This window comes from Plectropomus leopardus, chromosome 3, assembly GCF_026936395.1.
Source record: "Plectropomus leopardus strain MGB_pleo_1.0 chromosome 3, ASM2693639v1, whole genome shotgun sequence".
NCBI lineage: Eukaryota > Metazoa > Chordata > Actinopteri > Perciformes > Serranidae > Plectropomus > Plectropomus leopardus.
Genome location: NC_142178.1, coordinates 21,852,353 through 21,874,360, shown reverse-complemented (window position 1 = coordinate 21,874,360; position 22,008 = coordinate 21,852,353). Strand labels below are relative to the sequence as shown.

Below are 22,008 nucleotides of genomic sequence, written 5' to 3'. Positions count from 1 at the left end.
AGGCCTTTTATAAGCACTTTCTTGGAGTTATTTTCTTGTTTGTTGTTTTTTGTTTGGGGTTTTCGGGTAATTTTGTTGTAATTTCTTAATTTTTTGGGCCATTTCGTGTAAAATTGCTCCTTGCACTCCTGTGTTTTTGAAAGAAATCAAGACAGTTTGCTCAGATAGCCTATCAAAGGATTAATTAAGTGCTTAGTTACTTTAAGCAACTAATATGCATTGCAGATAGACCTTAGTGAATAAGTGAAGCAAGAAACAAGATGAGAGATGTTGGAGTATTACAGTCTGCACGCATTGGTCCATCTGTGGTTGATGCTCTGACCTTTAGGATGTTACAATGGATCATATCTGTCACCCTGACACCATTAACTCTGCCTTCATGATTTCATGGTCACCAGTCTCGATACATTTCCAGTTGAAAAGGCCAAGCTTCAAAGGTTAATTCCTCCTCTGAATAAAGAGGAGAGCGCAGGATCCAGACGCTGTGCAGGGATAGAGTTTCTCCCGGTAACGGATCCCTTTGACCGCCATATATTCAGTTTCTCCTCCTCCGCCACTCACACATCAATGCACGCAACACTTCACCGAGGAAAAACAGCTATTTACATGATTATGGTTCATGTTTTTCTTTTTCAAACTGTAGATTAAACTCATGGTGATCGCCGGGTGTGCCTCTGGGTGTCTGCCCGGCGTCGTGTTACCTTCCTTGGGGCACCATGGGCTCGTAAGATGCCTTCTCTGTGGAAACGGATAACCTTCTCTGTGGCCTCGGTGCTCTGTATCGGCTCGGTGGTGCTGCTGGTCGTGGCCCTGTCCACGGAGCGGTGGGTCACCGGACGGATCCTGTGTAAAACCGGGGCGGAGATAGTGAACGCGTCCCACCCGGAGCTGGAGCAGTTCATCGGGGACATTTACTACGGCTTGTTTCAGGGAGGGAAGACCAAGAGGTGCGGGCTGGGCAACAGACGCTCCAAAATATACAGTAAGATCAAAATACAACCTGTAAACTCTCTGTGTGATCAAAATATAACCTGTAAAGTCCCTGTGTGATCAAAATATAACCTGTAAACTCTCTGTGTGATCAAAATATAACCTGTAAACTCTCTGTGATCAAAATATAACCTGTAAACTCTCTGTGATCAAAATATAACCTGTACACTCTCTGTGTGATCAAAATATAACCTGTAAAGTCCCTGTGTGATCAAAATATAACCTGTAAACTCTCTGTGTGATCAAAATATAACCTGTAAACTCTCTGTGATCAAAATATAACCTGTACACTCTCTGTGTGAGCAAAATATAACCTGTAAAGTCTCTGTGTGACCAAAATATAACCTGTAAAGTCTCTCTGTGATCAAAATATAACTCGTAAATTCTCTGTGTGATCAAAATATAACCTCTGTGTGTGTTAAAAATACAACCTGTACACTCTGTGTGATCAAATACAACCTGTAAACTCTCTATGAGATCAAAATCTCGAGAGAGAGTTTCATATAACCTGTAAACTCTCTCGAGAGTTTACAGGTTATATGAAACATGCCGTAGAGTTTGTTATATTCCAAATTCTAAATATTGACAGAAGGATTTTCATTTTTATTGTTAATGCATATCAGTTACAAATATCGGTTAACTACTACTAATCGGTATCAGCATCAGCCCTGAAAAACCAATATCTGTCAACCCCTAATCAAGATACAACCTGTTAACTCCCTGTAAGATCAAAATATAACCTGCAAGCTCTCTTTTAGATCAAAATACAACCTGTAAACTCTCTGTAAGATCAAAACCGGCAAACTATAAGATCAAACTATTACCTGAAAACTCTATTTGCATCATGTATGTCAGTGATATACATGTGCAGTTGGACAAGAACAAGTGTTGTGCCAGTCAGTTTTCCTACTGTAGTTCAATACCTGATAGGCTGAAAAGTAGAAATACTGCATCAGCACATTATACACAACTTTACACTTTCTCACTCTCTTCATCTTGACCCATACAAACCAGCTCATACACCTGAAGATGTGCTTTTTTTTCAGATCTGTTTCTTTTATCTGTTCAGTTTTCCCAAAGCTCGTGCGGAAGATTAATGGCGGCCTTCACATGATGGTGATCCTGTTCCTGCTGGTGGCTGTGGGCTTCGCGTTGGTCAGTCTATCTTTCTGCATTTACAACGCACGCAAGGTTCCCTACCAGAGCATCAAAGGGCACAAAGGACTCTACCTGTGGAACTTCATAGCTGGTATGCAAGACAACTTTGTCTTCACTCTTTTTCTTTTCCTGGCTTGCTTCAAAAACTCCCTCTAAGAGATTTCCTTCACATTTAGACCCTAATTTCTCCAAATTGTACTTAGTTAACATTTCTTTCTGTCTCTTACCTAAAATATCTAAGTATCTATGCCAATTTCATAATCTCGCCTAAAAAAAATCTTTACTTAATGCTCTCCCATTGTGTCCTGCTTCATTTCATAGTCACCTGTCTCTGCACAGGTGATTATCAGCTGTTGTTTTATGGTTTCTCAGAGCTTTTGGGCAGATGATTCCTAATTTGAGTGGCAAATTCACTCTAAAACTCTTATGTTTTGTCAGGCGAGGACAAAAATCTTTATTTAGTCTTGTTCCTTCATTTAATCTGGTTCAGTAGCAACTATACTGATGCTTATGTTTATCTCCATTTTTTTATGTTTAATTTAAGGCCTTGATTTTTCATGTGGGCCTTGTGGTTGCTGAGATATACTCTTAATTTAAATAAATACAGTTGTCAAAATGAGACCTGAAAAAGGGGTGCAGTGTATAACAGGTTAATTTTGATGCCTACTATTTCTTTTTTTGGTACATGAGTGGGGTGTTTTCCTGTTTCCCTTTATGAGAAAAAAGTTGACGCCTGCACGCTTACTCCATGTCACACGATTTTATTGAAGGCAACCTTCTGATCCTGCTTTGATCTTTGTCAGGTCAAATATTTGAAAACATGAAACCACGTTCCTTCATTGGAAACTGATTTTTTTTTTTCCTTTATTGGAACTTGATCTGTTTTTTAGATATTTTTTTAATGCATTGGAGATTACTCCTTTAACCTTAATTTAATACAACTTTTGTAAACTTGTGTGTCATGGAGTAAACATGCAGGCGTTACCTTTATCCTCATGTAAGCTGTTTTTTGGTAGCCTTGCACCTATATGATGTGCATGTAACTACACTCCTGCTTGTTTACTTTTGCCATGCTCTTGAGCATCACTTTACCTCTCTCTTTTCCTTCCCTGACTTTTCTTCCAGCTCTGTTCGGAGCCCTGGGTGTGCTGTGTTTCCTGGCAGCCGTGAGGCACCACAGTCTGACCGAGCTGATTGCCAATCATCGGGAAAACCTCTTTGTGCTGGTTGTACTGGATGACAGTCTGGACTGGTCCTTCTGGCTCGGTGTGGGCAGCATTGTGACTCACTTTGCTGTCTGTGGAGTGGTTGCAATGAGCCGGATCAAATTGCCCAAACCGGAGATCAAGAAACCCGAAGAACCCACCATCTCTGCTCTGGACCTGCTCTACTGAAGGAGCGACTGAGGAGCACTTACATCACTGAAACCAACTCCCTGCACCTCAGAATTGACATTGTGCGTAAAGAGTCCAGCATCCTGAACTTGCCTTTGCATTCTGGACATCCTGTGCTGGATATATTCTTTGTATAGCTGCAAAATGTTGAGACATCATTGTTATTGTTATGTTTTTCATTATATGTATAGAATCTCATTAAATGATCTGTTTTTCAGTCACCTCAAACCTCTTCATGAAGGTCCTAAAGTTAGTTTTGTACAGTAATTACCCTGACAGAAAGTGTGCATGTGAATAATGATTTATTTTACACAAAGTTTTTGGCATATATGATAAATGTGAAGTATGTGATTTTCCACAAACAGAGCAAGACTTCATAATTATCATTTGATTTTTATTCAGTTTAACTTATAAAAAGGTCCTTACATCTAAAGCTGTTATGAAGGTGAAAATAAAAGAACTGTTGAAAAAAAGTCTCTTTGGCCATCATTGATGGATTTTCATGACATGTGTTACATTTGTTGTATTCTCCTGGATACTAACACACTTGTGACAAACAAATATTCACAAAAGTATTAGTTGGAGTATGTGTTTCCTCTTTTTTGTGTGTTTTCTTTTTCTTTTTTCTTTCCTTTCTTTCTGTAAATACAGTTCTTATAGTTCATGTCACATTTTATTTAACAATATTTTTATTTATTTATATTTATTTCAGTTTGCAGGATATTTCTTGCCAAGTTGCTCATTATGTTTTTCTGAGTTTTGAAAGAAACCAAACCAATGTTCTAAGAGGTTAAAATGCTTGTGAAAGGCGTTTAAATTCGGCACAGGAAAACCGATGTCGGTCTGGGCGTTAAAGGGTTAAGTCACAGGTGTTACAGTCCTGTCCTCGTGCAGCTGCTGCCGGCAGGTGGCGACAAATGTCCGTGTTTGTCGCTTGTTGGTGACGTATGACAAACGCGACTCAGTCAGGTCGATCTGCACCATTTCCACATGCATGCGACCTCCAAACCTCTGCATTAATAGTTTGTTTCTGGGATTATATATGAACAGCAGATGACAATGCTTCTTCTGAGGAGAGCTGCGCAGACGGCTGTGCGGACAAAACACTGCAGGTCATTTTCTGCGTCACAGACTCACCTGCACGACAGGAAAGTAAGTAGCCGTTAGCCGTTAGTCAGACGGCTGACAGTTACATCAGTAACTCGCACGAGACAAATACACACTTAACAGTATTTGTACATACTGTATTTCCACTGGTCTTATTCCCTCAATATAGTTTCTTTAGATGTTTCATTTACGGTGGTGTATTTATTTATAGAGGTAGCCTATCGGTGTATTTTAAGTATCAAAAACTGCCAAAAAGTGCATTTATGTATAAGGTACTTTAATTTATAACAAATCACAAAACACAACTGCAAATAAGAACACGCAACATTAACTTCTAAAACTTAGAAGGTAGTGCAGTTGTAATTTCTGATTTTCGGTTGTGTTTAGTGATTTGTCGTTGTTTTTGCACTTCAAAAAACAATTTTGAATAAACAGAAGTGCAGCTTCAGTGCAGTAATAAATGGTAACTTGCATCGATTGCAACAAATATTTTTTATAATAATTGTGAAGGTGTCAGACATGATCAACATGATGGTTCAATACAGAACAGAAACACAGCTATTCAACATATTCAGTGTCATCTCTGAGATGATTTGTGCCAGTATGACATTATAATGCAGTGGTTTCCAACTGGTCCATCCATGGGGTACACATTCCTCCTTCATCATCAGTACAAGGTCCACACCAAAAGATAAATTACCACATATTTAACTTTATTTCACAAAATGTAAACAACATATGGAATTGCACACAATTAAATAATATATGTTGCAAGAATAAAGTGCAGTTTCTTTAAACTTAGTGCATAAATAGCTCTGCTACCAAAACATTGCATAAAACTGCTTCAAGACCAGAGACGCTGCAAAGGCACAGCATGTTAATACGCCTAATATTACCAAGAACAGTGCAATACAATAATTGCCGTTCTGGAAAAAGCAGATTAGCATGGTAAATGAGTCCCTTAACAAAGCCTGTAGATCTGTACTTAAAAATAAAGTGTTTTTTTTACAAACCTGATATATTCCTCAGTCACTTGTGGTTCATTCAGAATCGACCTGCAACCAATAAATAAATAGCCCCAAAAAAAAAAAAAAAACAGACAAAGAAAGATTGAAAGTAACTTACTCAGGTTATATTCAAATCAAACAATGTCATTCACCTTTATGCCTATATAGGGGTCAAGGGTCAACACATAGAATTGCTCACTATGCATCATAATCTATAAATAACAAAGACAACTATTTAGTGAACCAGAGGTGCTTTCACCGTTAAATAGTATGAGACACAAACAAACTGCTGACTGTTGATTGGATCGCCATGACAACACACAAGGAAGGAGGAGTTACAAACAAACGTGATTTGCTTTATAAGGTCCAGAGCTACTGATGTGTTAACTGACAGAGAGACAAGGGAGATGGCTCGTGGGATTGAGAGGGTCCCTTACTGTGTTTGTGTGTGTGTGTGTGTGTGTGTGTCCGTAGGGTCTGGTGCTGGGTGTGTTTGAGAAGGAGGGAGAGGAGGGCGGCAGTGATCTTACTGAAGCAGCTGCAAGTTTTGACCAAACTTTGTCTGGGAAACTCTCTGAACTTCTGAAAATGTGAGTCTGTGATGTCTGTTTGTATCTGTCTTATTATGTGATTATAGTATATTGACGGATTGATTGAAATCTTTATTTAGAACATGTACTTTTTTTCAAGGCCATAAACAGATGAACAACAAAAGAATAGTGCATAAGAAAACAGTCGATTCTTATTACATGTTCAAAAAGGAGTGCGAAGAAGTGTGAAGTTATCTAATCCCACCCCCTCTTCATTATTCATTAGCTAATAATTCTGCATATGCTTACCTTTTTAAACCTAAACTATGAATACATAAATAACAAGATATCAAATATATACACATACATATATACATAAATAAACATACAAATACATCCCTGTTCTTCAACTGTGAAAAGATACTCACAGTCCCGGTGAATTTCTACTGGATATCACACAGACTCAGTGTGGCTGACTAACTTGTTGTCTCGTTGGTTAATAAACTGTTTTTGTTTTGTTCTCTGCAGCTCTGGACCGACTCTAAAGAAAGGCAAAAGCCGAATATTTTATGGAATCCACAAGGTAAAAAGGTGTGACATTATTTAAGATAAATCCGTCTCGTGACAACTTTGGAGTAATTCAGTCTTTCCTGTGTCTTCTTCAGGACTTCCCGTGTGTGGCGGTGGTCGGGCTCGGTAAGCCCAGTGCAGGTGTGTGCGGGGCAGAAAACTGGGACGCCAGCAAGGAGAACATCAGACAGGCAGTTTCGGGTAAGACTCGCGACTCTGCTCGTCTTACTCTTGGTTGCACACTGGAGTTCGTACCTGTCTGACATCTGTGTATTTGTGTGTGCGTGTATGTGTGTTCAGCTGGCTGCCGGTTACTTCAGGACCTGGAGGTGAAGCATGTGGACGTGGACGGCTGCGGTCATGCCCAGTCAGCAGCAGAAGGCGCTGCTCTGGGTTTGTTCCAGTACGACCAACTTAAATCCAAGAAGAAGACCAAAGTGACCACACAGCTTCATGGGAGGTAGACTAACAAATGAGCTGTAACGCCAAGTGGAGGCATTTTACTCACTTACTCACAGATGTATGCAGCATCATTCTGATGTATGTATTTATGTCTGTGTGTATTTCTTCTCAGTGCGGACTCGGCTGGGTGGCAGAAAGGAGTCACGTATGCAGAGGGTCAGAACCTGGCACGGCTGCTCATGGAAGCTCCAGCCAATCACATCACTCCTACTGCTTTTGCCAACACCATCGAAGAGAAACTCGCGCCGCATGCAGAGCGAGTCACAGTAAATAAGAGGTTTGTGCATCATGGTTGTTGCAGTTTCCCCACAGTACTCTGAAAAAATGACAACATGACATGCAGCAAAGATGTGAAAAACATACTTTAATTTTAAGTGCATTTTAGACATGTGTAGTCTATAATGATATTATATAATAAGAAAGGCATTTTGGGACATAAATCAATCCAGCTACTTCTTAGAAAAGAATATCTTTATTGTCATTGTACAGATGATACAATGACATTCAATGCTTAGGGCATAAGATAAAATACAATATATAAATAGTAAAAGTAAAACAAATAAATAGTAATTTAATTCTTATAGTGCTACCAGATGTTAAACTATGTGGCTATTTATGTGGCCAGTGACCAAAGGATCAAGATTAAGATGAATGGCATTTATTCCACCAAGGCCAAATGCCCTGTCTCGCAATAAAAATGAAAAATAATTAATGATCTGCTCTAGAGTTTAAGGAGTTCTTCCTTGCTCCATCCTCCACCTTTGCACCAAGTTTTATCAAAATTGGGTTAGTTTTCCTGTAATACTGCTGACAAAAAAACCAAACAGAAAACATAACCCCCTTGGAGGGGTATATATAGTGGGTATATGTCCAAATCCTTGTGCTTGACTTCTTGTCTAACAACTGGTGTGTTTCTGTAGATCTCAGGCTTGGATAGAGGAGCAACAGATGGGAGCGTTTCTCAGTGTGTCTAAAGGCTCAGAGGAGCCCCCCGTCTTCCTGGAGCTGCAATACAACGGCTCTCCTGACAGCACGCAGGCCCCACTGCTCTTAGTGGGCAAGGGCATCACCTTTGACAGGTACGCCGTGATAACACGCACTCCAGCTCATTACCTCCAAACGAAAAAAAAAAAAAAAAATTACAATGTTCATGTCAAAGTCATTTTGTCCCCTCTGCCTCCCTCACTGGTCGGTAGTGGTGGTATTTCTCTGAAGCCGTCTCCTTCCATGGATGCAATGAGAGCTGATATGGGAGGAGCTGCCACCGTGTGTGCGTCTATCGTCACAGCAGCTGCTCTGAAACTGCCAGTCAACATTATTGGTGAGTTTTTTGACAGTATAGATCCTCTAACATATTTTTTTTCTATCATAGATTATGAAGTACCAACAAAGGATTTTTTTTTTAAAAATCGAAATCTTTTTCTTTAATTGAATTTTTTCGGTATATATCAGAAGTGCACTGCTGAATGGTCATTGAAGGTATATGAGATAAGCATAGGTATATATTAACAGCAGCTGGCATCAGTGTATCCAATTAAACATGGATTGAGTAAACATCAGTAAGGGTGACAAATAAAAGTTCAAAAACCATGCACATCTAGAAATGTATAAAATAATCCCTCCCCAGTCACTGTCAGTGTGCTGAAGTATGAGCTGAGTGTCGCACTTAAAGTCTGCGCTAAGTGAGTGAATAGTGTGCAGCGTATTTCAGCTTTACAGGGTCTGGGATGCTTTAAGAGAAGGACCCCACGCTTTCTGGAATTTAACATTTGATTGCTGAATTGAGTATTTAATTTTCTCAAATTTTAAGCAGGACAAGATGTCTTCCAGCCATTGTGTGTGAGTAGGTGAGGAAAAATGCCTCCACCTGAGCAGTCTTGCTCTCCGAGCCAGAAGGGAGGCAAAGCCTAAAGTGCGTCGTTTTTCTGTAGTTAATTGCATCTACCCATCCATGACCCCAAACAGAGCTGACAGGGGGTTTGGTTCCAATTTGGTGTTGAGCACCTGAGATGGCGTGTAAAAGATTTTGAACTTTGAATCACTGTATGCACTTATTTTTGGGTTAACAGACAAATCTGCTGTAATGTTTAAGTGAAAACAAATCTCTTCAGCTGTGTGTTTCCTCGTGTTTCATTAAATCAGGTCTGGCTCCTCTGTGTGAGAACATGCCCAGCGGAAAAGCCACTAAACCAGGTGATGTCGTCACAGCCAGAAATGGAAAAACAATCCAGGTGGGTGGATGTGTGATGATGAAAGTTTCAGTTAGCTCAGTGTGACATGTGGCTGAGCTTACGTGTGTGTGTGTACAGCTGAACAGATTTTTATTATTGTCATGCACAGGTTGATAATACAGATGCAGAGGGCCGACTGATTCTCGCTGACGCCCTGTGTTACGGACACACGTTCAACCCCAGAGCCATCGTTAATGTTGCCACATTAACAGGTGAGATTTATCAATTAATTAATTTATACTGTGACACTGGTGACAAAAACAAGTGATGTTTTTATCATTATGTCGCAGTTACATCATATTTATGCGGCTGGTTTTCATTTCAATGTGACTTTCATTTCTGGTTGCTGTAAATTGAGCTGCTGTTTTGAACCACACAGTCAGACTGACACTGCCTTTAAAGCTGCTTTTCAAGGAAGAAACTGTGAAGGAATTGATCTGAACAAACATTGTATATTTTATGCAAAGTCATGAGGAAGTACCTCTGGAATTCCCCTGATACATCAGAAAGTTAAAAATGGTTTAAACAACTTTTTCACAGCAGATATTTTGCCATGTCATAATGGGACAAGCACTGGTGTATATAATAACATTAATAGCTTCATTGCATTTATGGGAGGTCCTGGTGTTATATATCTTACTGGGGCACTTAATGGAACTGAGCTATTTTTTAAGTTTTCCTACAATGACAATCCAAATGTCTGCTGTGTAAAAGGTCCATAATAATAATAATAATAATAACAATAATAATAATAATAATAATAATAATAATAATAAACTTTATTTGTATTGCACCTTTCATACAGGAAATACAGCCCAATCTGCTTTACAACAAAGAAATTACAGAATGCATCTTCACATGGATAAAACCCACCTGATAATACTAAAATACTAGAAAAAACTTGTATAATACTATACTTAAAAATAAGATAAAATAAGGATGAAAATAGAGTGCACAGAATGCATAACATAAGATGGATAATAAAACCCATTAATTTAATATATAAAATGCATATAATTAAGGAAAATACAATATTTTAAAGAGGTGCAGCAGTACACAGGTGTGTGTGTATGTAGTATAAGTCATAGTCCCCCTCTTATTCCCCTGTGAATATCTTCATTATAAAGGAAAAAATGCCCACTAATGTTATTATGGCACATAAGGTTTTTCAACCCGTCTCTTCTTGTTCTTGACACACTGTATCTGGTCCAGTTGTAATTTAATAACCAGTTATTCATGAGCTCTTTGTGACACCATAGAATTAAATTATAACACATAAACTGCAAGAAAGTGCTGCATGAATTACTGTCATTCACTGGAGTCTCATTTCCCCATGTGGGTCCACATCAGGGTTGACCAATACATTGTTTTTTTTAAATCGTCATTGTTATGTGAACTTGCAAACAAACACAGAGACTGTGATATTCCACACAGGGATTTTTCGAGTTTCCTTTCAGTTTTTTTATTTCAGCATTTTTGTGTACTTTTTTGGGTACTGTTTTGTACTTTTTGTACTTAATATGTGTTTATTTATCACAAGTAATAAAACAAAGATGTTACTGCATATCACATATTTTTCTGATGTTGTGCAGCCCAAGTCCTTATTCACTAATGATGCAAGATGACAGCAAAACCAAAAGTTGTCTCTCCACATGAGTTCATGTTTACATGTTAGTTTGATGGTAAGAAGTTAGTGTGAATGCAGGTGTAAAAGCAACCTCAGGCTGATAATGTTGCAAGATTAAATCAAAGTTATGCAGATATGAATAGAAAATATTCAGAGTTGTCTTTTTCTGTCTCCAAGGTGCGATGGATGTGGCTCTTGGCTCTGCAGCAACTGGAGTGTTTACAAACTCTGACTGGCTCTGGGAGCAGCTGCACAAGGTGCTCTGCATACTCAGTGACCACACTCACAATGTCTCAGTCCATCAGCTCCTGAGTTGACTAATTGTGTGTGTGTGTGTGTGTGTGTGTGTGTGTGTGTGTGTGTGTGTGTGTGTGTGTGTGTGTAGGCTAGTGTTGTGACAGGTGACAGAGTGTGGCGGATGCCTCTGTTCCAGCATTACACCAGACAGGTGACTGACAGCCAGCTGGCTGACCTCAACAACATCGGCAAGTACAGCCGGTACGTATCTCACAGCACCGAGTGAACGCCTGCAGCTCCCGCTTCAGACATCAGACGAGTACACGGCCCGCTTCTTCACACGTAGATTACTACAACACATTCAGTCCCAACTCATCACATAGCAACACTTGGTCTGTGTCCCTAAATGTCAAACTATGACCCTGCAGGTGCCCTCCTGCATCGGTTTTGGACGATCATTGTCAGGAATGGTGCGCCATTTTACCATGGATATATTAAGAGACATGGATACAGTGTTGGAGACCCCGTTCATTCCTATAAAAGTTGCTCATTAGAGTGGTGAAGTAATGATTCCTATAACGCGCAAGTCTTAGCCTTTTAGCAATTACGGTTCCCTCATCTTATTCAGTGGTCATCAAGTCAGTGGGTTTTTTGAATGGGTTTTAGATAAAATGCCTTAAATAAGGTCTGTTGTCAACCCACTTGTCCGCCTTTACAGCTTTAGAGACTTGCACTTTTTTTTCGATTGTGTTTTACGTGTTTTTACGGTGTTTGTAGTGGTGATGTTTAAGTCAGGCAGTCACGATGTATTTCATGTAGTCTAACAATAGCTTTTTGCTTCGATTTCATTTACGCTTCAAAATACGCAAAAGTGGTGTTCATCTGTGAAGATTATCACGCTGAACAAAACGTGCAAGTCCCATAAACTTTTGTTCATCAGAGAGTTTATTTTTGGCAATAATCGAAAATCCCATTCAAAAATTTTTGACAAGGGAAATAGTGCAACGCATACTTCCTGGTTGGCCTACAAAAGTACGTCATCCCTTCACCACTCGATGACACATGAAGCCAGAAAAGCTTGATTTACACAGTTTGAAATGATGGCACTGCCTCTGCACCATGTGGCCCAAAGAGCAGGCGCACTAAAGACTACCGCTCAGCTGATGGAGCTAAGTTTGGTTTCGCACTCTCCTAACTTGAACATTAATAAAATTAATTATTCTTGTGACTCTTCTAGATTAGGGTTGTAACAGTATGAGATTTTCATGGTACGATAACGTCACAGAAAATATCACAGTGCTGTATCACAGTATTACAAAATTGTAATTATCAGTCAGAATGACCCTTAAGGTAATGAAAACAGAAAGGTTTGTTTTGGTTTGACAAAAGTTTTATCATTATAATTAAGACCTGAAACTAAAATTTTAATGGAGCTTTGTGTGAAGAGTCTTCTTTTTGATAATAACCCAAATAGAGGTAAAATTCTCTGTTCAGTTGGATTTTTTTCAATATTGTAGATAAGCAAATGTATACAGTATGATAATCAACAACTTTCATATCAAGATCTACCTTAAAGCTGGTATTTTGCTGCAACCTTATTCTAAACTTTCCGAATGGTCAGACCAAATGGGTTAAATTCTGATATTGAAACAAATCATTTTGCGGAGGTTGTGACACTAAAAAAAATGTATCCGAGATGTCTTTTGGGCCCAATGACAGACTTAGGAGTTGTAACTCCACTGTTAGACCACTATGAGAATTGGTTTCATAGGCCGGCGTACATCCTGGGGGTTTGCAGTTTATGCTCTTTTCATTTATTGTGGCTTCTAAAGATAAACGTTTGTTTTCATAGGAAATGTACAGTTTTATCTTGTATGTCACTAGCATAGTATGCTACACAATCTAACTATGTTAACATTAGAATAACTTGACTTGGGGCGTTTGCTGGCTCAGTGGATAAAGCAGGCGTCCCATATATAAAGGCAGTGTCCTTTCTGCAGCGGCCGCATGTTCGAATCTGACTTGCGGCCCTTTGCTGCATCCCCGCTCTCTCTCCCCCTTTCATGCTAGCAATCTCCTGTCCATCTAATAAAGGCAAAAATGCAAAAAAAAAAAAACGAAGTCAGAATAACTTGACTGACTTGTGGTTTCACAAAGGAAACAAACCGCTGCCCCCGTGGCTGAAACTCCAGAGTTTGTTAGTTCATGCACTGTTTAACAGTAATGAAAACGTGTAAATATTGTGGAGCCCAAGGTAAAAGAATGTAGTGTTATTCACAATAACGTCATCCAGGATAAACAAATTGAGACCCAAGTAGCTGGATGAGAATAACAGGGTTATTTTGATAACAGCATGTTTGCCTGAATTAGTTGAAGAGCAGGGCTCAGGAGTATATTCATGGCTTCATTTAACTGAATTTGACTGTTCTGTCTGTTGACTTTCTCTCTAGATCTGGCGGTGCGTGCACAGCAGCTGCGTTCCTGAGAGAGTTTGTCACAGCTCCTCACTGGGCCCATCTGGACATCGCAGGTGTGATGAGTAACAAAGACGAAGTTCCCTACCTGAGAAAAGGCATGTCTGGAAGACCAACGCGTACGCTGGTGGAGTTTGCTGCCGGACTTGCCCACGATGGCTGAGACGTCGACACAAATATCAGATTGGACACAGGACTGTGAGCTTTTTCTCTGGCAAAGATTCAATACTGAATTTTCAACAACGGCCAAATTTATCTGTGTAAACAGTATCATCCCCATGGAAGAGCTTTGAAAATATTGGCAGTGTTCATAGCTGTATTTTTAAACCAATCTGATGGGTCTGAATATGCCTCCCTGTGTAATACAGGTTCAGTGTCTCTCCACAGTGTCGTGATTTCAACTAAAAACACCTAAAACTCTGTAGTAACTACATAGCGCACATAATTTATATGTTGTATAAAATAAACTCTGTAAAACTATAATTATGTTTGTGACACATTTGTTGTCTGGTTGGTGTCGACATGACGTGTATGCACACAACTTGGCCAAAAGTATGTGGACACCATTATATGATTGTTGAAACCTTATTCAGGTAGAACATAGGGAATTAATGTGATTACAGCATCTACTCCCTCTGCAGGGATTTGCACTCAGCCACAGTGACTGTGACTGTTGGGCAATATTGGGTTGTGTTTACCCAAAAGTCCAGTCAAGTTCTCTTTCATCAAACACTGAAAAACTTTTTTTAAATGGAGCTCTCATTGTGTAAGCGGCATTTTCATGTCGTAACCAGGAAAGGGCCCTCCCAAAACTGTTTCCATGAAGCTGGAAGAGCTTTCTTATCTAAAACAGGTGGTTCCAAACCTTTCTAGCTTGTGACTCTGTAAGAAAATGCAATATCTGCTTGTTGGCATTAAGGTCAATTTTATTTATTAACCTATACGACAAATTTAAGTTGAGGGGCTTTACAGTCAGTACAGTGTACTCACCCTCTTTGGTTGGACTTGAGGAATGAGGAAATGTATTTTTTTTTCTTCTTAAATTGCTTGAAATGACTGATTTCTAATAGTCTAAAGAGGGTAACGTGCAGAAGTACACAAGAAAAACAAAGAGTCTGAAGAATATTCAGATAATTTGCTGGGGTGGGAATCACCAGAGGCCCCACAATACGAGATTATCATAATACTTAGGTCACAATACAATATTATTGTGATTTTAAGTGTTTGCAATATACTGAGTATTGTGATAACATATAATCTATTAATATTTCTTAGCTTTTTCCGAGTGCAAAATAAGGGAAAACTTTGTCAAAAAAAAGTTTTAATCTCTTTAAAATTTTCATTTCATTTTTATTGCAGCAGCATTAGTGGACTGAAAAAGACATTGATTTTATGATTCTAGTGGGCTTTCATTTCTTTTTGCAATATTAAAAATTTGTTTAGTAACAGTATTCACTACTTTGTGTTCATATATCAATACAATATTGCCACACAAATTATCGTAGTACTATACAGTATTGATTTTTACCCACCCTTAAAAATGTGTGTAATACATGTTTTCTTTCTTCATCCTTATGTACTTATGTACAACCCCCAGGTTGGTAACCACTGGTCTAATATATTTACTGCAACTTGAAACCACGAAAAACAAACATAAGCAAACAAAAATATGTTAACAGGGTTCCTGTGAATCCTTAAAAAGTCTTAAAAGGCATTTAATTCATTAATCTAAAATTAAGGCCTTAATTGGTATGAAAATGTCTTAAATCAATTTGTCAAATGTCTTAAAAATGTAAAAAAAAAAATGAAGTGAAATCTCAAAATAATTGGTGATGAACAACTTTTAAATAATAAAAGGAATGCCTGTCGTATTACCATAAAGCAGATAAGGATAGAGGCACCAACCACACGTTCACCACATTTGGACAAAATTGCTCCTAATACTAAGTGACTGATGTGGGTTCATGTTTTTTTTTCTCAGTTTTTTGTTTTTTGTAAAATTGGTCTCAAATTTAATTACAAGTGGCATTAAAAATCTTTAGAAGTCTTAAATTTAACTCGTCTTAAGCTGCAGGAACCTTGGTAAACAAGACTGTCCACATACTTTTGGCCAAAAGGAACAGCTTTCTGTCTGCGCATGCGCGGAGCAGCCAGACACAGACCAGGATGGCCTCGTCTATGAGCGGGATGTTCTCCGGTCAGCAGCCGCCCGGTGCTCATCCCGTGGGGGGTCCCGGTGGACCGGGGCAGCCGGGCTTCCCCGGTACCGTCCCCCGAGCCCCGGGAAACAACACGTTGGTGGATGAACTGGAGGCTTCCTTCGAGGTAGGAGGCTAATCTGCTAGCTCCAGTTAGCTGTGTATGCTAACTGCAGTTAGCTGATTTAGCTAGCTTGATTTAACGTTTCCATCTCCGGTGTCGCTAAGATGCTGCAGTCCCCCTTCAGAGGGATGTAGAAAGATTACCTTTTATTATCGTGTCTTTATCCAGTAAATCATGTATTTGTAACTTTAAAATGTAATAATTTGTAACACCAAAAATAAATGAGCCGAAGGTTCAGTGGCGGATAAAGTATTTAGTTGCTATACTTGATGATCAAATATACACAATGCATGAATATCTAAAAAAGAGTGAGGAAAAAAAACTCCCAAAATCATTTTAGCTCGGATGAATAATACAAAGAGGAAATTTTCTGAAGTCTGGGATAACCTCTCTCTATTTATTAGTTAGTATTTCATTATATATGGGTACATGTGCGAAGTGTTTGTGTCATTATAGTCTGTCTTTCTGTTGTTGTTTAGTTTGTTGTTTTCTTAGTCATTTGTTTTTTGTGTAGAATGTCTGATTGAAAGAAAATCAATGACAAAAAAGTTAAGAAAATTAGAAAATGACTTCAGTATCCATCAAAATAGTTGCCAATTAATTTCCTGTCAATTTGCTAATTGATTAATCATCATTATTGTTTCAGCTGTACTTGTATGTTTGGGTAGATTAATATATGACAAATGTCATATTTTAAATTCTTATGTTTTTTTATGGTAAAATCATAAAATGTAAAGTAACTAGTAACCAAAGCTGTCAGGTAAATGTAGTGAAGTAAAAAGTACAATACTTCCCTCTGGAATGTAGTGAAATATAGGTATAAAGAGGCATGAAAAGAAAGTACTCAAGTAAAATAAAAGTACTTCAACTTTGTACTTAAGTAAAATACTTTGGTAAATGTACTTAGTTACGTTCCACGACTGGCTAACTTGCAGACTTAACTCGTTAATCTTCACAACCTGGACCCGGTCCGCTCCAGCTTCCTTCTCCAACATTAAAAACGCCAAAAGTTGTTCCTAAACTGCTAACAAGTCACGCCAGCTGACACATGCTGGCCTCATTTGAGACTGACAGTTGACATTTAAATGATATATTTAATCCTTCCTTTCTTTGTGTAAGTCATATTTAAACCCAAATGATAGCAACCTCTCAACATCACAATAACAATCTTTGATTTGATTTTCTTTACTCAAGATACTCCAAACAAGACAACAACTTGTTCATTCGAGACCTGCTGGTTGTCATCCTTTAAGCTGTTTCTCACCAGTGCAATGCAAAAATGTTGTGCAGGAATAAAGGAAACCCACCAGTATATTTTCCTCATGACAACTATGCATAGAGTCTGTTGCCATTTTCCTTTTTTGTGTGTTTTTTTTTTGTGAATGAAGCTCAGTGAGTGTCCATTCCACACAACAAAAACATATCTAGATAGAGAATATCAAATGTGCTAAAGTTAACTACATAAAACCTAAAATAAAGCTGCTGTGGCGAGCCCCGTTCCTTGACCAAAATAAAACGTTAGCAGCTGCATTGCAATTTCAAGCCCTTTTTTGTCCTTAATGTAGTTGTTGAGTTTGTCATCTCAGTTTTTGTCGTACAAATTTGGGTGATGAGAAACCAAACTGATGAAGATTTCTGTGCACATTTTTCAAAAGAAAATCCTTGCTTTGTATAAAACAACTTTTATTCATCCAGGCAGGAGCTAGAGGGCTACAATACCACCATTTAGGTTTTTAATGACATTTTCTTCTCTGCATTTATTCTTCAGGCATGTTTTGCTTCGCTGGTCAGCCAAGATTACGTTAATGGAACTGACCAGGAGGAGATTCGAACTGGTGGGTGAAGCCTCCAATATATATTTTTTGGTTATGGAATTTTTTGTTTATCTTTTATTGTAATCTTTTTATCGATCTTTATCTGTTTGTTTGATGATTGCAGGCGTTGACCAATGCATACAGAAGTTTCTGGACGTGGCTCGACAGACAGAGTGTTTCTTCTTACAGAAAAGGCTTCAGTTATCGGTGCAGAAACCAGAGCAGGTGGTAAAAGAGGTAAATTATCATAATGACAAGTTTTCCCCTCCACCTCCCACCCACTTATTTCCCCTCTGTATTTTTAGGATTTGCACTTTGTAAGCAAAACAACATCTCGTTTAGATCTCAAGCTCCCAAAATGTTATTTCCAGGTTTCACTGGCATTGCCTTCATTTCTTCGACCTGAGTTTGTTACATGCTGTCAGTGTTTACAAATTATTTATTTCTCTCCATTTGTTGATGCGCCTTCTCTCTTCTCACGAACATTTTTTTTTCTCACTTCAGGATGTGTCAGAGTTACGTAACGAGCTACAGAGGAAAGAATTGCTGGTTCAGAAACACTTGTCCAAACTGCACCACTGGCAACAAGTGCTCGAGGATGTGAGCGTCCAGCACCGCAAACCCTCAGACCTCCCCCCTCCTGGACCACTAGCCTTCCTGGAGCAGGCCTCAGCCAGTCTGCCCCCCGCCCCTTTAAAACCAAACTAACACACACCAAAGGTACGATCACGTTAGTCTTCTGGTACGTTAAATTTCTCCATACTCAGAGTGTGATGTTTTGTTTTTGATGTGAGCGATAAACAAACTGAAGTGTGAGACGCACGCTCGTTTTTATCAATCGGGCTTGATTTGAATTGAATTAGAGATGAAGCAAATATTTGCAGGACAGAAGAGTGATGTGACCGTACCTAAACACAAGAGGTGAACACACACCACATACGTCGTGTGATGCCCTCTGTAGAGTGAAAACTAAAGGAACTGTTTGCTGTCACCAGCTGTGGCAAAATGAAGTCATTTTTTAATGTTTTTTTCAGTATTTTGTTCATGTAAATATTTTTGTTGTTGACTTTTTACTGTTAAAATAAAACAAAATTTGTGAGTATTTTGAAATCTGGACTTTTTTCTTGTGTACAGTCAGGGTTCCCATGGTCATGGACAGTCTGGAAAAGTCATGGAATTTCACAGTCACATTTTCCAGGCATGGGAAAGTCATGGAATTAGTAAAAATCACTGCAAGTTTTGGGAGAGTCAGTTTTCCATGGATAAGGCAAATAGTTTTCAGGAGCTGACAACGTAACATAGCTCTTATGTGTAGATAACATTCTGTTTACCGTCATGTATGTTTCTCCAGTTTTTTATCTGATTGCCAGTGACCTTTTTTCAGTTTCTCCCAATGAAAAGAGAGTGTTTGCAGCCGCCTAGACACAAGCACTAGACCCAGTATCTTTGTTTTTAGAGTGCTTCAACTTTTTTGTCCTTTGAGTTGAAAATCTGAACAATTTAGACAGGCGCTGCTGTCACCTTCACCACTTTTCAGGCAACTAATCATATATTATTTGGGTTGGGACTTGTCACACTTCTAAACAAGAAAATGGAGGAGAAGCTTGTTCTGGCTACGTTTGTCTCTCCAGCACTGTATGAAATGTCAGGCAGAAACTATCACAACAAAGACAGAGAAGCCCATTTGTGGCTGCACACTGGTCGCACACTGAATGTTGCTGGTGAGTGTTTTGCTGTACAAGCTGAAAGTGCTGGGAGCGCCATGCCAGCAGTTATCTGACAGAGAAAGATATTATACGGACTCATGCTCTAAAGTCTGAAAGAAATGAACCATGGTGATGTCATCAGGGTTATCTCAGTTTGGACTTGAAGACTACAATGTTTGATCATAAAAGGTTGTGTTGAAAAGCGCAAGTATTTACCGAACAGAGATTATGGGAATCGTAGGATCCAATATTCTTGAAGAATTACCCAAACTCAGGACCAAAGGGCTTTTGCTGTTTCATTTTTAACCATTGTTAGTTTTAATCTGTCTCTCACAAGTCTGCAAACTTTATGGAAATGCAGCACTGTATCAGTGTAGTGCTCGTTTGACCCTTTGAACTCGCTAAGAACTTACTAGGAACTCGCTGAGCTAGTTTGTAATATTTCTTTGAAAAACGTGGAAAAAGGCAACCAGCAATTTGGCAAGAATTGCTCCACAAATTGCAAGAAATTAACAGATTTAGAGAGTTATTTAAAAATGAAGGGAAAAACTATATTCACAAATATTATAGTTACATATTTAAAATATCAGTTACAAAATTATTACAATTTTATGCACCCTTTTTTTTTACTTTCTATTTAATGTTGTTTTCACTAATTTTCAGGTAATTTTCTTATTTTAACTTCCTTTTTTAAAAACTAATTTCCATGCAATTTTCTTGTTTGTTTTTTGTAAACTTTCTTTTTCATTTTTTACACAATTTCTTTACACTTTTTTGGTGATTTCTTTTGTCGCTCATTGCCCTCTCCCCATGTTTTAGACAGAAATTTTTGCTCAGGTTTCAAAGAGTTAATCACCTAACCTTGTCCCATATGGGAGTGAGTGGCTGGAAAAGCATCACTTCCAAAATTGCTTTAACTATAATACTACTTTAAAATAACCATGTATTCGTGTTAAATCTTTAAGTGGAGTCGTCTGATTATGTAAGAAACTCATAACCTGTTGACAGCTTTAACATTACTCTGGTGTATGAAATCATGACAGAGAAAAGACTTGAGATAAGCCATGACTGAGCCTCATGACAGCCTGTAGTCTCTAATGCATTCAGTGTCTTCACACCGTAACAGACTTGTTCTCCGCAGCTTCACAGCCGTCGCCTGTCCACTGACAGTACAGCCAGACACAAACCCTCACAGATGGACTTCAGGGACAAAGCTTTCTGCTGAACAAGGGTCTGTGGTCTTGACATGAGTAAACATGGAAACCATGTCTTTATTATTGCATTTGCCAAACTGCAGATATATGCTTCTTCTTTTTATACATTTTCTGAGTGACATCATGTTTGTTGTGTTAATCTTTGTTGTGCATCCTGTAGTTCCAGTTCTTAAACAGAGGGTCTGTGCCAAATTATTGTTTGGTAATTTAAGTTTTAATTAAAGTATGCTGATGTATAAATCTGTTAATAATTATAATGCAATATTAAAGGGTATCTTTATACATAACATAATAATAATAATAATGATAATGATAATGATAATAATAATAATAATAATAATAATAATAATAATAATGATAATAATAATAAGTTTAGTTTGGTTTGGTTGGTTTTATTTGAAAATAAATATGTACAGAAAAGAAGACAGAAGAAGGAAATCACAAAGTTTAAACATTGTGCAGGGAGAAGTTAGATGCCAAAAATTGCATATGAAGATACCTCCCCTATTAAACAACTAAAATCATTCAAAAAAACATAAAAATTTAGAAAAAAAAAAGATTAAATAATTGATCTAAATTTCAAGATTGAGTAGAAGTACGAAACTGATAAAAAAGTGCAAGTAACCAAAAGTTTGGATTTATAAAGCAGAATGGATTAAAATGGATAAGAATCACGACAACAACAATGATGAGAATAAAAATAATATATTTTTCTTCTTCTGTTATTGATTGTTTTTAATATTTTTGTTTTTGTTTGTAAACAACAAAAAACCAAAAATATTAAAATATTTGTTTTGTGTTTATGTAAACTGACTGCTTTAATACTGTATCTAGGTTAAGTCAAAATTATGATAAATATGACTTACAAAGACCTCATTCTGATTTAGTTGTCAAGATTTGTGACTTTTCTTTATTTAAACGTTTATTTACCCCTGCTTATGGAGGTAAATTCCTTATGATAACTTAACTATTAAATAATTTATCAGAATTTCAAGACTAAGCAGTAATACAAAACTGATAAAAATGTACAAATGACCAAAAGTTTGTATTCTCGAAGTTAAATGCATTAAAAAATCGAATAATAACAATAAAATATATTACTTATAGGGGATTACCTGTTTTGTTGCCTATTTTTGTACTTACCTTTTGTTTTTGCAAATTTGCT

The 22,008-nt window shown here is 38.0% G+C and overlaps 3 protein-coding genes across 3 annotated transcripts; all 3 read left to right on the top strand.

The window, feature by feature from the left end:
* Positions 1-375: 375 nt before the first annotated feature.
* On the top strand, positions 376-3,955 carry clrn2 (clarin 2). The gene is made up of 3 exons (XM_042484424.2): positions 376-982; positions 2,060-2,239; positions 3,274-3,955. The coding sequence occupies exons 1-3, from the start codon at positions 730-732 to the stop codon at positions 3,540-3,542; spliced, it is 702 nt and encodes a 233-aa protein (XP_042340358.2). The 5' UTR covers positions 376-729; the 3' UTR covers positions 3,543-3,955.
* A 524-nt stretch (positions 3,956-4,479) lies between these two features.
* On the top strand, positions 4,480-14,270 carry lap3 (leucine aminopeptidase 3). Its single transcript, XM_042485384.2, has 13 exons — positions 4,480-4,694; positions 6,131-6,246; positions 6,715-6,769; positions 6,852-6,957; positions 7,057-7,216; positions 7,331-7,495; positions 8,139-8,297; positions 8,415-8,539; positions 9,361-9,449; positions 9,559-9,661; positions 11,254-11,333; positions 11,462-11,574; positions 13,764-14,270. The coding sequence occupies exons 1-13, from the start codon at positions 4,596-4,598 to the stop codon at positions 13,948-13,950; spliced, it is 1,557 nt and encodes a 518-aa protein (XP_042341318.2). The 5' UTR covers positions 4,480-4,595; the 3' UTR covers positions 13,951-14,270.
* Positions 14,271-15,917: 1,647 nt separating this feature from the next.
* On the top strand, positions 15,918-19,025 carry med28 (mediator complex subunit 28). Its single transcript, XM_042485520.2, has 4 exons — positions 15,918-16,112; positions 17,878-17,944; positions 18,048-18,160; positions 18,428-19,025. Exons 1-4 carry the CDS (start codon positions 15,954-15,956, stop codon positions 18,629-18,631), a joined length of 543 nt encoding a protein of 180 aa, XP_042341454.1. The 5' UTR covers positions 15,918-15,953; the 3' UTR covers positions 18,632-19,025.
* Positions 19,026-22,008: the final 2,983 nt, after the last annotated feature.